A 14225-nucleotide genomic window follows, 5' to 3' on the forward strand; every position below is an offset into this window, starting at 1 on the left:
AAATCTTTCAACTCAACACAAGCATTGGGCTACTTCCGTTATCAGATTATTAGAATAAAGGCTGAATTAGGATATTATCAGAAAAAAGCTGCAAACACAAAATAAACAGAAAAAAAGACTAGCAAACTAAAATTTGAATTATTGGGATTTTTAGATGCACCTGCACATGAAGTTAAACAAAAAGAAAGTGTAAATAAAATCCACTGTTTTGAAGAACTTAAGCACAAAATCTTTAAATCGGACCGAAAGAAAATGCAGTAAAAAGTAATATTTCATTTGTACTGCATTCAACGAGAATCGTGTCAAGTTAGTTTTGGTAATTTACTATTATTCTCATATAACTTGCTTTGAGTAATTCATTCTTTTTTCCTTGTGAAGCATAACCCCCCCCCCCATTACAATATTTCTGTCATGTTGGAACCTCAAGCTGAATATGAAAAAATATACTTACAATTCTGCAGCCTTCAATCTGTAAAAAGCAGATCTGTACCTTTTACATTTCTGGATTTGAAAGAAGAGTAACTTTATTGTGTTAAAAAAAAAAATGTAATCAGTTATTAAACAAAACTTGTACCACATGTCCAAACTGCACGTGAAGTAAAATAAACTCCAAACTGCTCAAATATGGACTTTTTTTTTTTTTTTTAACTTTATTTGTTGAAACCTTAATCATTTGACAACTTCCAGCAAATCCAACAGCACGGTCTTGAATTAGCAAACATGTATACTGGACTATAAACTTTCAGCAAAGTCACACAAAATCAAAAAAAAAAAAAAAAAAAAAAAAGGTACATTTTAAATGATTGCTATCCAGTGTTAACTGAAAACTTGAGCACGTCACAGAATCAAACTGTCCTCTTACATAATACTGCTCTTTGGGGGTTATAAAAATAGTTTAATATATGCCTACCTGACTCATGTCAGTCACACCGCTTTATTGCCATAACACACACAAATGTGAGGGGGGGAGGGGGGGGGGCTGCAACATAAGGTTTTCCTCAAGTATCATTAAAATTAAAAGAAAAAAGAAATTGCAAAGTGCAACACAGAGACAATGAAAAAAGGTGCAAATTGTGTTTGCGGTGACGGGTTTCCATGGCACATCTGACGTATGTCATTAAAGAGTCGAGTCTTTGACAAGAGCAGGAAAAAAAATAGAAAACACTGGAAAGTTGGAAGTGAGAGTCGTCGTTTAATCACTTTTGTTTCACGGAGCTGTTTCTGACGGCAGCAGGCAGAGAGGAACGGTCACAGAGTGTTCTGTTAAAATCCACAACAATCAGTTTGGCGTCTTATTAAAAAAAAAAAAAAAAAAAATGCTGGAGGATTTCTGCAGGGCAATTTTTTGTTGTTGTTGTTGTAAGAACTCAGCCGGTCGCCGGTTCTCTTCACAAACGGCTCAACTGGCTGAGGCCGAAGGTAAACAAGGTGGGATATCACAGAGGTTTATAGTCCAGGATCAAAACAACGAGAGTTACAAAATTTGTCGCTGGAATATTTTTCCAACACTGGATTATTTCTGCAGACTTGGAGACATGCCTGCTCGCTTGCTGAGCAGCCAAAGAAAGAAAACAAATCGCCAACAAATTGTCACTTTTGCTCCCAGACTTTTATACCGCTTTATTTAACAATACACACGGCTTAGAAAAATCAGCTCTCGGTCCAGATTGGAAGATTGGAGGCTGTAAAGTCGCTCTTAAAATTGTTCACAGCGAGCTGGGACAGGTACTGCAGATTACCTGGAACCGTATTCCCACTAAACACTTCAGACGTCCTTCCAAATAGTTTGTCAAAGCTGAAATGACGTTTACAGTTTAAACGTATCTCGGCGATTCAGATTTGTCAATCCTTATTAGCCGTAGGCCAGTTTTTTTGTTGTTTGTTTTGTTTTAGTTGAAGTTCGCATGTTCTCGCTGTGGCTTTCCTCCATATTCCACAATCTAAAAATGCCAGCTGTATAAAGTGAGTATAAATAACACTGAGCTTTTCCTAATGTTTACAGGTTGCAGCTGAGGGATATATATGTCAAATGAGATATTTTGGAAGTGGAGAAAGACCCAGCGCACAGGGAGAACGTGCCAACTCCACACAGGAAGGCTAAAACCCGAGGATATCTTATGCTTTGATTTGATGAGGAGAAAAAAAAAAAAATGTTTACCAATATCTGTGTACATATTCAGTCGCGCTTTAAAGAAACCCCAAACAGCTCAACACTGAGTGGCCTCTTTAACAGGAAAACCTTCCAACACAAAAGCCCCACTCCAACAGGTCTGTCATGTAATATTGATGACCAGATGTTTTCAACAGATGAACGATTCAACTGGATAATCATCTCAAATATTATTCTTTATAGACTTGCAACTGAAAACACTCAAATAAGAGAAGGGGCCCCCCGACAACGACATGATCCCGAAAGTCATCAGTCGCTCAGGTTGCAGGATTATTTTCCTTTAGCGGTCATAGAATAACACCATCAGACATTTTTAAAACGTTTTTTACCGACACGTGCTTCTTGGTTTTATTCGTTTCGTTTACACACAGGAGAGGAGCAGAACATCAGAGACACCGCCGACGTCTCCAGGCGAGACGAGAAGGGAAATGAAATGTTGCAGGAGACGACTTATAGCCGAGTGGGATTACATTGTACAGGAGTTCCTAATATGGCGGGCACTTTGAATTGAAGCAGCATCAATCACCTCTTCGACGAAACGTGTATTAAAAAAAACAACAAAAAAAAACAACCCCCACCTCAGCTCTTGACGTTGTGAAAACTCCTCTGAAAAGAAAGCATGGCGGCGTTTCGACGGCGACGGTACTATTTGTTAATGTTGCACCTGGATCGGACAAGAAATGCTTTGATCGTTGTCTTTTAAAGTCTTGCTGCGTACGAGGGGAAAAAAAGACGCGGGAGAGAAATGTAAACAACCAAAAAAAAAAAAAACAGTCAATTGAACATCTTTAAAGCTGATACTATCCACCCCATTCATCACAAATACTATAAGGCTGATTCAACTCTTGTTTCGGACTCGACATTCTCTCCTCCCTGGAGAAGTATGCTACAACACATACTGCTCAGGCCAACCGGTAGGCTGCATACTGTTAATACTATCATGCACATTCCTTGACAACTACAGTCAGAAGTAGTAGAAGTAGTAGTAGTAGAAGTAGTAGTAGTAGTAGTAGTAGTAGTAGTAGTAGTAGTGCCGCTCGTCTCCGAACACCTCTTGGCTTTACGCTAATATGTACATCTGAGGAGCAGGATCCTCGACTGCCGAGGCGTCTGTTTTAATGTACCACTACGAAACCTCCCACTAAATCCCAACGGGTGAGGAAAACAGCCAAGCGGAGGTTACGACCAGCTCCAGAGTCCAAAGCCTGCGAGACTGTAGGTGGGACTCGGCAAGTCCCAGACGGGATGATGCACACCTGCAGAACGCTGGAAGTCTCATGCTACTGTTTTTATGGCTACTTTTTGTTTATAGTCCCAAGGCATTTTATACTTTTGAAGTGCAATTAAAGCTGTGGGGACACTGAGGAGGTCGTACCGCCTGCAGCTCCTAAGGAAGACGAACAGAGTCTGCTGATTTAGAAACTAGGATGATGGCACTGCCCCCTGTTCGTGGAATGAATGGAATGAAACCTCAGTTCTCTGGTCGATCGAATGCACGGCGATTAAGAAAAGCGCGCGGGGGAGGGAGGGGGGAGGGGCAGAGTCCAGCAAAACACAGAACAAGTCGAAGCCTCGTGGAGTCAAAGCCGGAGACGGAGCGTCCAGTGTCTAAAGCTGGTGGGGCTCCAATGAACCAGCCGGGTTTTTTTTTTTTTTTTTTACATTCTCCGTCATAATGACAGCCACAGCAATGAGTGTGAAAACCCAACGGATGAAGAGATTCGAGAAATATCTCAAAACAACATGAGAAGACGATAAAGAAGGGCAGCCACCTCGAGTCACTGGATGATAACTAAAAGAAATTACAGCTGGAGAGAGAAATAAAAAAAAAAAAAAAAAACTGATATACAAAAGAACACGTACAAAGGCAAGGCAATCTCATATGTGGCCACTTGTTTGTTTTTTTTTCCTCTCTCAAAATATTTTCCTCACCGCCATTATCTACAATTTGCATTTGGCCATTTGGACACTGTGGTTTCAAACGAGCCGTTGTTTTTTTTTTTTTTTCTTTTTTCATTACTCTGTAAAAATTAGCTTATTTACACATCTGTACAGCCACCCTATAGAGCTCTTTCCATCTCCCAGAGGACCCAATCCACTAAAAGCAGGATACCTGAGTTTTCAATACAATGCTTCGACTCGCACGCCACTCTTCACTGCACCGTCCACGGGATATCCCGCACAGCCACACGCCGACGCAACCAAACGAAATGCTGAATGTAAACCTTTATGAAAAAGACACGCGTCACTCCCAAAACCAGAGACTCGGTAGAGACCGTCCGCAACGGTTCCCCCCGCTGGCACTCGTCTAATGAAACGGCGGAGGAGGAGGTATTGAGAATTGGGGGGGGAGGGGACATCTTACAGCAGGTGACTGTCTGTCCTGAAGAGGACCCTCTGGTGCTGTGCTTAGCGTGGGAACACACATTAACTAGGCCGGGAGTCGCTTCGGGCAAAATGAGCGATGGAGACCTTTTTCCTGGGAGACTTCATCCCGGCTGTGGAGGTCAGAGGAAAAGATCTGACTTGCTACTATCAGGGTGGGGGGGGGGGGGGGGTGGGGGGAGGGGGAGGAGAGCAGAGCTGGACCGGGCTCTTCTCACTGAGCGGCAGCCGCATGTGGCACAGAAAACCTGGCAAACAGGAGAGAGGGGACGATTTTTAAAGACAAAAAACATCTGCGATCCAAAAGAGGGAGACGTGACAGCCGCGGCCATTATAAACCAACAGGCTGTACGAAGATTAAATATTCATGCTCATGAAAACACTGGCACAGCCAGACACTCCTAGCCTGGTTTTGTTACTGAAACCAATTGTGCCGTTTCTATGTTGTACAGATGACTGATGAGAAATACAATAAAAAAATAACAGTGGACCAGAAATTAAGACCCAATGCAGCATAAATAAATATAAATTTGACGACACCAGGCTGAGGACCCGTTCAAGGATTATCCTGCTTTTTATTGAACGCCTCAGTTGACATGTAATCCAATGTTTTCTCTTACAAGTACATTCGGAAAAATACAAATGTGTGAGCACAACCATTAAAAAGACAAAGGAGGAAGAAAATAAAGTCGCCATACCTCTGAAGTCTCTGCACGAGCTCCGCCACCAGGGAGTCGCAGATCCCCGGGTGGGTTTCCTCCGCGAGGATAATGGCCTCCTGCAGCGCCTCTGCCGTTTCTGGTTTGCCGTTACTCATCCCACCTTTTTCTTTCAACTGTGAGAAATGGCATCTTTTAGACCGCCCAGTGTAACGTCTGGACTTAAAACACATGAATCTAACAGAGCTGGGAGAGACTATCAAAGCTTCGGTTCATCCGCGGTACAATCGTTTTGTCAGACACGTTAACGTGGGATCGTTAGTTGTCGTCTTTACCTCAGAAAACAGTGGAGAGAAGATTGTTGATAAGCTTTGCGACAAAGGCCTCTTTGGACTCTCTTGCACCTCCTGCAAAGACATTTTAAGGTTAAAAAAAAAAGGGGGGGGGGGGGGGGAAATCTTTCACGGCTCCCGGTAAACGTGTGCCGACGGACCGACCCGCCATCTTACCGGCGCCCTTTCCAACTCGGCGGGCTGAGCCGCTCCGTTCTGGAACTTTTTCAGGTCCTTTTCCCGGATGGTGTTCCAGATCCAGTCGTCATTGGCCGCATTGTCCCCTCCGGATGCCTGGCCGTCTGGCTCCCTGCAGGCAAAACGGGATTTTAGGAACATCAACGGCACATTTGCCACTGGACTCCTCCCCCTTCCTCCCCCCCCCCCCCTTCCACGCTGCTCAAACCAATGACGAATATCGACGACTTACTCGTCGGATTCGTCGGAGCTGGATTCCTCCCGAGACTGCTCGGACTTCCACCTCTTGTAGCGGTCGATCAGCTCCGTCAGATAGGTCGTCTTTTTGGCGTGCCTCACAATGTACTTGTGTTTTAACAACTCTTTGGCAGTCGGCCTCTGAGAAAAGCCACACAGGACAAATGCGTCGGTGAATAATTGCAGTTTTCTTTTGTGCAAGGTGACGTGAAAGCGAACACGTCAACGCCGAGGTTATCGGGAACTTACAAAGCTAGGCTCCTTATTTAGACAGGCTTCGACAAATTCTTTTAGCGGTTTACTGTAGGTTCCTTCCAGTGTTGGCGGATTGTTCTTTGGGATGAGAAATAAGACCTTCATGGGATGAAGCTCAGAGTGCGGCGGCTCCCCTTTCGCCAGTTCTATCGCCGTTATTCCCAGTGACCAGATGTCCGCCTGGAAAACAAAGACGTGGAACAAAACACCTCCTCAGTGAGAGAGCGGCCTCTTGCACACTCCAGTTTAAAAAAAAACAACAACAAAAAAAAAAGCACTTAAATGATGTTTAAACCGGCCGAGTAAAGCAGCTGGGTGTATTTGAGGAAGCAAACAGAAGAGTGTGACACAGAGGCTGTGGTGACACCGACTCATGAGGTGCGTTCTCCAAAAATATGCACCGAGCCGTTTCCGCCACGAGGAAGCCACATTTATGGAATGTGCAGCGCAAGACAAAAATGATTTAAGATTAACAACAAATTAAAATTTCACTTTCACAATTGCTTTTTTAATACAACACAGTCCGCCTGCACTCGTTCATCGTTCACGTTACTATGAAAGCTTTGATGTAACGGAGCTCTGCTGACACACACTCCAACCTGCAGTCCTGGAAACACCCGTCATTATTCATGTTTCCACAGAGTTTTGAATTCTTTTAGCACAAACAGAAGATTGTTTTGAAAACTGTGTTTACCGGCATATAGTCACCACTAGTTATTTATAATTTTTTATGACCAAAGAAACCTCCTTTAAAACGGATTCGCCAAACCACGGCTGAAAAAGCCCCCGTCAGGAGGTTCATGGTCACCGCAGGTTCTCTCACACACTTCAGGGTTACAACAGGGCGCTTTCACTGAGCGACTTTCAACAACGGACCCACGAGGTGCCGCCAGGTCTAACACACTGGTCGCCACACTGCTCGACTTAAAAAAAAAATCCAACAACCAGCAGCTGGGAATTGCTCTTGAACGTGTTGAACAGAACTTTCTCGAACGGCCGTGCGAGATCGCGGCTGTGTGTGACAGAGCAAAATGAAAGTAGATGCCGACCTTTGAGTCGTAGGCGGACTGTTTTATGACTTCGGGTGCCATCCAGAAGGGCGTTCCAACAAACGTGTTCCTCTTTATCTGCGTGTCGGTCAACTGGCCCGCCACTCCAAAGTCTGCGAGCTTCACGTCGCCTTGTTCGGACAGCAGCACGTTGGCAGCTGGAAGCAGCGGGAGGAGAAATTAAATGACAAAACTGCGTGTTTTTAAAGGATCGTTCAGTGTTTTATTGGTAGAACTGGCTATTTGACAGGAATTGGAAAAGATTAAGAGAGAAAAGGTGGCTCCCCAAACCTGCCCTCTGTGCTTTTATTATGAAAATTACAGAGCTGCACAGGATCTGGACAAGTATGTAAAATGTTTACAAAAAAAAAAAAAAAAAACCTGATTTGAGTGGAATTTTTTTTACTTACAAAAACCTTCCATGTATATACTGATGCAAATCACAATAAAGCCCAACTGGAATTTTCTTTTCATCCAGATGATGAGAAACATGTTGTCCAGATGACACAACTGTTGGGAAAACAACGCCGTAATTGGTGTGGAGCTGAATTACCTTTGATATCTCGGTGTATTTTCTTCTCGGAGTGCAGATACTCGAGCCCTTTCAGGATTTCCCTCAGGATTGTGGCAATCTGCGTCTCATCCAGGAAGCCTGGTTCCAACTATAAGGGCGAATCAAACTCTTCATTTAAGGCTTGAACTGTTTCTATAATTCTATCATCAGATTACGAAGCTGTTCCGCTGATCCACAAACGGTCAAGTCTGAAGATCAAGAAAAGTTGTGTTTGGGATCGACTTACCAGATCGAGAGCTGATCCTCCACCCAAGTACTCCATGATGATCCATAATTTTGTACCCTGAAAAGTAAATCGGCTTAGTTAAGTAGCATTTAAACAAACAACAGTAGAGAGGACTAGTCACCACAACTGTGTCAGAAATAAACACACTGTTGATTTATTGGCACTTCATATGCACGACAACTATTTTTTCAGGACGATCGGATATATTTTTGCCGAGTTACGATCACAAAAACCAGCAAAATCCAGAGATCAACAAGTTGTTTTATTGCTGTTGTTGAGTTTTATCAATCAAAATGAACAAGTCAAAACAACCCGTCTGTTTACACATCCTGAGAAGAAAATGCCACTATTGTTTTGACAAGCATGTGCATCACATCTGTTTGAAACTGTCGTGAATCCCAAAAAAGTATTTCTTTTCTTTTCGTAAATGGTTTTTGGAGCCAGTGCCCTTTTCACTGTATCTTTAGCTTTCCTTTTTACCCGCGAGTAAAACTCCCTGTGCACTCCTGAAGGGCACTGCACACTCAAAAAAAAAACCCACAGCTGTCTTCATTTCAGCTTTTGCAGGTTGTTTGTTCTGTTCCAGCACCCCATTTGGTAAAAGTCCACTCGTACATGCTGGCAGCTTTTTCTGTCGGCCCAGCGGCAGAAGTGATGGTTCAGAATCGTCGAGCTCTGCGCTGAAGGCACAGAGTTTAGCAGCACGTGAGCAAAGCCAGCAGCTCAAGAGCTCTGCGTTCGTCTACAGGCAGCACTCATCTTTATGTTCACAATGAATTTTAGGTGCTTTATTAGGGACCACTTAAGACTTCCTGCAAGCAGCCGCGTTGCTAAATGAGTAGCGCCGTCATAACAGTATCACTTTTGGCTGACACACATTACACACAACCACATGCATGTCAATTTGCCCTGCTTGTGGGCAGCATGGCCTGAGGACCTTCTCTCTCTCTTTCAGCTCCATCGCATCAACATGAAATTATCAGTCGCAAAGGACTCACTTTGGTTTATGCATATCTACGATTTAACGCCAATCTTTACAATTCCTCCGTTGTAGCATCACGTAAATGTGAAGGCATTCACCTCGAAGACTCATTCTGAACTGCTTTGAAAGCGAAGTATTCTAGAATATTGACATTATCAATTAATCATTAAACGGAAACACCGAGGTGGCCTTTTGACCTGACAATAGTGTATTTTCAGTGCATTTTCTTAGCAAAGCGAAAACAAAATGTACTATAAAGAGCCAACAATGTATTCAACCATGCCACCATATGTCTAGTCACACCAGGCTGTGCTATACAACACAGACAATGGCTGCTACATTGCACATTTGCATTATTTAGTGCCCTACATTGTCTACACTTGCATGCAAAAACACACATACTGATTGTACCCGTCACGTCAACCATGTTTCTCTAACAATTGACTAAATGAAATGCCAAAGCTTACCTTGAGATAGGATCCAAAATACTTGGTGATAAACGGACTGTCACACTGGCTGAGGACCGTGATCTCCTGCTGAATGTCTTCTATTTCATCCTCGGCTTCCTCCAGATCAATAATTTTAATGGCAACAACTTTCTGATTCTGATTGTCGATGCCTTTGTAGACCTCCCCGAAAGAACCTTTGCCTATCCTCTCCAGCTTCGTGTAAAGTTCCTCCGGGTCGGCTCGGAGATTCTGAGAACAAGACAAATCAAGAAAGAGAGAGAAGTGCATCATGAGTAAAATGAAAAAAACAAACAAACAGCTAAAGGCACAAATATACTTCAAATGAAAACACATGGTGAAAAAAGGAATGTTAGAGAACAAGATGTAATATATCAAGTATTATTGTTGAAATAAATATTGTGTGTCATCGTTATTTTTCCAAATATCATTCGTTGAGCACCAAGTGTATTCAAGGAATTGTGAAAAATCACTTATAAGTCAACATGACTCAATGACAAGCTTCCCACACCTCTATTAACATTGTACAAAGTGCTTTGTGACTGTGAAATTTTAAATATGAAATCTCCATGGAGACATTTCTTACTGAACTCTTTTTACTGGACTTTCCCTCCTCATCTTGTCCAGACAATCAACACTCTTCTGTCCTACTGTCTTGTTGCTTGAAAGCAACCGTAGAATTTTTATACAAACGACAACCCGTCCAGACAGTGTCTCTTGGCCCCAAAACAGCCATCTTAACTCGATCAGCGAGACGGCTTCATGGAGAGCTTTCGCCACAGTCAGGTGAGCACAGACGGCCCGAGATCATAGTTTCACAGCTTCACAGGTTTCAAGTCTGCTGCCTCACCACACTGTAGTGTGACCACTGCCGAAAGCTGCAGTTACTGGCAACTAATGCAAATGCAGCAAAAATAACAATACAAGGAAACACCAGAGCAACATCAAAACAAATGTTTTTAGGATCCCGGGGAATCGTAACGCAAGTCCACCTCTTCATTTCCCATCGAGCTTGATAACAGACCCGGGAATCAAAAGGCCATTTTAGCTCTGCTAGACCGGCCCTCCGGGTGTCACTGAGAAATGAAAATTACTGCCATTATTGGCTTTATTATATCTAAAATGGCCACATTTTTCAAATTCTTGACTATTATTACATTATTGGTCGAGTCTAGCATCTTGCGGTTAATAAAAAAGTATAGATTTTATTTACTGACATACTGTGCCCAAAATCTAGAAAAATGTAATCATGACTTCCAGACAAAGTCTGTAGGGAAAGACTCTGAGGAAAAAGTGACAGGGAGCAACAGTAGCTCATACAAAATTGAGTTAAAAAAAAAAAAAATCTTATCAATCAAGAGAGAATTCTTATTGAGTACAACTCATGTAAACTTGTGTCAGCCCTCAGTAGTAGTGCTATTTTTTACATGTCAAAGTTTCCCCCTTCACATGAATGGTAATGGAAAAATGGCTGCATTCATCATAGAGTCAAGGTTTTGAAATCCATGTCACGTAATAAACAACACGAGCCATGAATACCATTGCTAAAATCATATTCTGAAGGCTTTAGTCAAAAGAACACATCATGGTTCATGTATTACAAAACTTCACTAATCGCCTCCCTTGAGTGTCAAAACCTTCGAAAGGAATCACTCCTACAATACTGCGTGAACAAATGGCAGTAGGTAGAAAGTTTACACTGCTAAATTCACAATACACATTGTTTTTAATGTACTCATTGTAAAGCCAACTGATCTCTGATAACACACTGCGATTGGCTGGAATACTCAAAATACTTGAAACAACGTTTAGTTGTAGGAAATAAAACAAATACTTTATGAAACAAACACCAAAACAATACATTCTATGCATCATGTGAAAAATAATGTGACTGTTGAATGCAAAACCAACAGACAGTGACCTCCATGTGCTTTTTTTTAATATTTTTTTTTAAACATGCTCAGGTCAAACCAGTGGCTTTGAGTAACACTTTCAACACGAGACCTGACTGAAGCCTAATGACCCCCACCGTAAAGGCTCAACAGAATCTGAAGGACTACACCCTAAATTATTGAATGAGCTAAATGGTTTATTTCCCTCTGGAACACCAGGACCATTAATGGTCTTCATGATGGCCAGTTCAATTTTTCCTTCATACACAGCAACCATTAATCCAAACTGCGAAAGAGGAACATTCGCAGTGTCATAATTTCAAACACAAAAGTAATGTACAAGATTTGAAAAACATTTTAATTAAATATGCACCGTGTGACGTTAATGCACGCCAAAAAGTTGTTGTTTTTTTTGCAAAAGCTTTATCCAAAATTGTAATGAATTTAAATCTGGTGCCTAATTCACAAGGTGGACTCGCTATAAGATGAAGCTTTATTGGTTCACACAGTTTATTGCTTTACAACCCCTCCAGAGAATAGTTTCCTGTAAAAGTGCTAATGCATGGTGGTCAACCCTATATGAAAGGGGAGATGAGCAGCTGCACTTTGAGAAAAAAAAAAAAAAAAAGAGGCAGAGGGGGGCAGCTGAATTTGATTGCAAAGGGACTTCAGAGCAAAAGACAAAAACGGCAGAACAGTGCAGAATCAAAGCAGTGCAGAAACAACACATCCAAAATATTATCATAACACTGGTGTGGTCAGTCATCCAGGTGGAATTTAAAATGTGGAAGCCGACCTTTGGAAAAACAATTGGGGAGGGGGAAAAAAAAACAACAAGAGCACTGTGACTACAGACTCCTCATGATGGGAATGCACTTGCTATATACACAGTCAGCAGGTTTGATGCCACAACTAAAGCGACCCGAACCTCGCTCCAAAAGTACGTTTGACGCTCTCCCATCTGCACAACACAACCGTGCAGTTCAGTGTCATCCACATACACCACACCCTCCCGGTTGGAGGCTCACTGACAGCCATCCAACCACAAGCTGCACTGCATGGTAACCTACAGAAGGCTGCCACTGATAACATCCTGTTATCCCCCACAGGCAGTCAACAGCTGCTTCAAAGAAGTTGTTTGCATTACGTACAATAATGCAATTGTAAATCATTGAAAGCCCACAAAAGCGGAGTTGCACCCAAGAGAACCTGTTGTTTTGGGAAATGTCAACGAGGTGAGAGATCAGAAATGCACTGCAACATGGAAACTGCGGCTAAAGTTAGCTGGAACTGATAAAAGAGTGTCAAAACCAAGGGAACTCACAGCTGCTCTCTTGATGGTATCGAGATAGCAGAGAAACAACCACACAGAGAGAGACATGTTTCCTGACATTTCTCTGATCTGAACCAGAGTTCCTAATTTGCATAGAATCAAAAAATAATTGTGTTGTGGTAAAACAAATCAACTGATCATCAAAACAACTTCCTGATTCTGAATTGTTGAGCTGTGCCGTTTGCTTGAGTACCAGATCCACTAGTTAGGATGAATAAAACACATGTAACATTCATCACCAACTTGAAAACAGAGTGCGACCAGAGTATTACTTCAGGTCTAATACTTGAGGAAACAATTTCGCACCATTTCCACATTGTCACGTCAAACCAAAGTGAACTGCGGGTCGCGTGAAGCTAGTCGACTTTGAAGAAATGCAGTCGGTGCAGTTTTATAAAGAAAGAGCAAGTTTGAGCAGGATGAAGACAGTGTACACGTGTGCAAGAGATGAGACAATAAATATATAAACTAAAATCCCCGTTATATTTCTAGTTTTCTGAGGGGTAAAGTCAGACCATTGAACTTCGACACACAGGTGCAGCTTACCAGAGGAAAGGGAAGGTTACAGTGAGAGGAAAAAGTTTTCCTGACCTGATGTGTGCCTGGTGATAAACCTATATACTGTTAACCTCAGAGCACAGCAACGACAAACAAACACGAAGTCGATCTTATCCTCCCAGAAATAGCACAGAATTGTCTTTTTATTTACCTGAATGCCCGGTAGTCCACCCTGAATAGGGGAGTGAGCCATGGCGTCAGATCAGCAGAAAATGACGCCTTTATCGTCTTTTCTGCTTTCCCAACTCGTTACTTTCCTTCCGTAGGCGAATCTGCGACACACCCTGGAACGGCAGCGAACGTACCAAAGCGAGAAGTCGCTTGTTTTTTGTTTTTTATCGTGAAAAAAGTGTTTAGCTTGTCTTGTCTGCGTCTCCTTCGAGCTGCCGTCTTCCCCTCACTTCGCCTTCCGCAGTTACTGTTAGCTAACGGTGGCGACGCTAGCCACTTTAGCAGCTATTTAGCAAACAGTTCGCTCAATAACTCAATCTGAGCCGCCCGACGCGCTCTCTGCGGCCGTGCTGGACAGTTTCCCGATGATGCGGCAGCGGTCTGGCCCGAAGCAGTCGCGGGGTGTCGACAAACGCGCCGCGTCGAGGAGTTATATCGCTTGTTTTGTTCTACACTCTCATCACTTTTCTCTGCCGTCCGGCGCCATCTTGGTTAATGTCATTTCCATTTTCCGGAGGACCAATCAGAGAGGGGGAGAGCGGAGCGCGCGCACATGTTGTCATTCATAAACCCGGTCCAAAAACAATCCCGTCAGGTTCACTTGTGACCTTAAACAAGTGTGAACATGAGCGTGTGCGGCTGTCTGTGTCTCTGTGTTCACTCTGTGATGGATTAGTGAACCTGTCTCAGGAGTATAGTCAGATAAAACAGACTCCGGTGACCTTTGACCCTGAACC

The 14225-nt window shown here is 42.9% G+C and overlaps 1 protein-coding gene across 1 annotated transcript; it reads right to left on the bottom strand.

Moving 5' to 3' along the window:
• Positions 1-2923: 2923 nt before the first annotated feature.
• Positions 2924-13930, bottom strand: stk24a (serine/threonine kinase 24a). Its single transcript, XM_080497556.1, has 11 exons — positions 13469-13930; positions 9535-9765; positions 8086-8142; positions 7839-7947; positions 7286-7443; positions 6231-6416; positions 5977-6122; positions 5724-5856; positions 5550-5621; positions 5254-5390; positions 2924-4803 (listed from the first exon to the last, which is right to left on the bottom strand). Exons 1-11 carry the CDS (start codon positions 13508-13510, stop codon positions 4770-4772), a joined length of 1305 nt encoding a protein of 434 aa, XP_080353682.1. The 5' UTR covers positions 13511-13930; the 3' UTR covers positions 2924-4769.
• Positions 13931-14225: the final 295 nt, after the last annotated feature.

The sequence above is a fragment of the Blennius ocellaris genome (assembly GCF_963422515.1).
Source record: "Blennius ocellaris genome assembly, chromosome: 6".
NCBI classification, from domain to species: domain Eukaryota; kingdom Metazoa; phylum Chordata; class Actinopteri; order Blenniiformes; family Blenniidae; genus Blennius; species Blennius ocellaris.

Excerpts from the sequence above, each read along its gene's own strand:
- stk24a (XM_080497556.1), bottom strand. The coding sequence starts at position 13,510 with ATGGCTCACTCCCCTATTCAGGGTGGACTACCGGGCATTCAG. Across the intron at positions 9,766-13,468 it reads GTGGACTACCGGGCATTCAG|AATCTCCGAGCCGACCCGGA; the intron begins GTAAATAAAAAG and ends TCTTGTTCTCAG. Across the intron at positions 5,622-5,723 it reads CCGAGTTGGAAAGGGCGCCG|GAGGTGCAAGAGAGTCCAAA; the intron begins GTAAGATGGCGG and ends ATGTCTTTGCAG.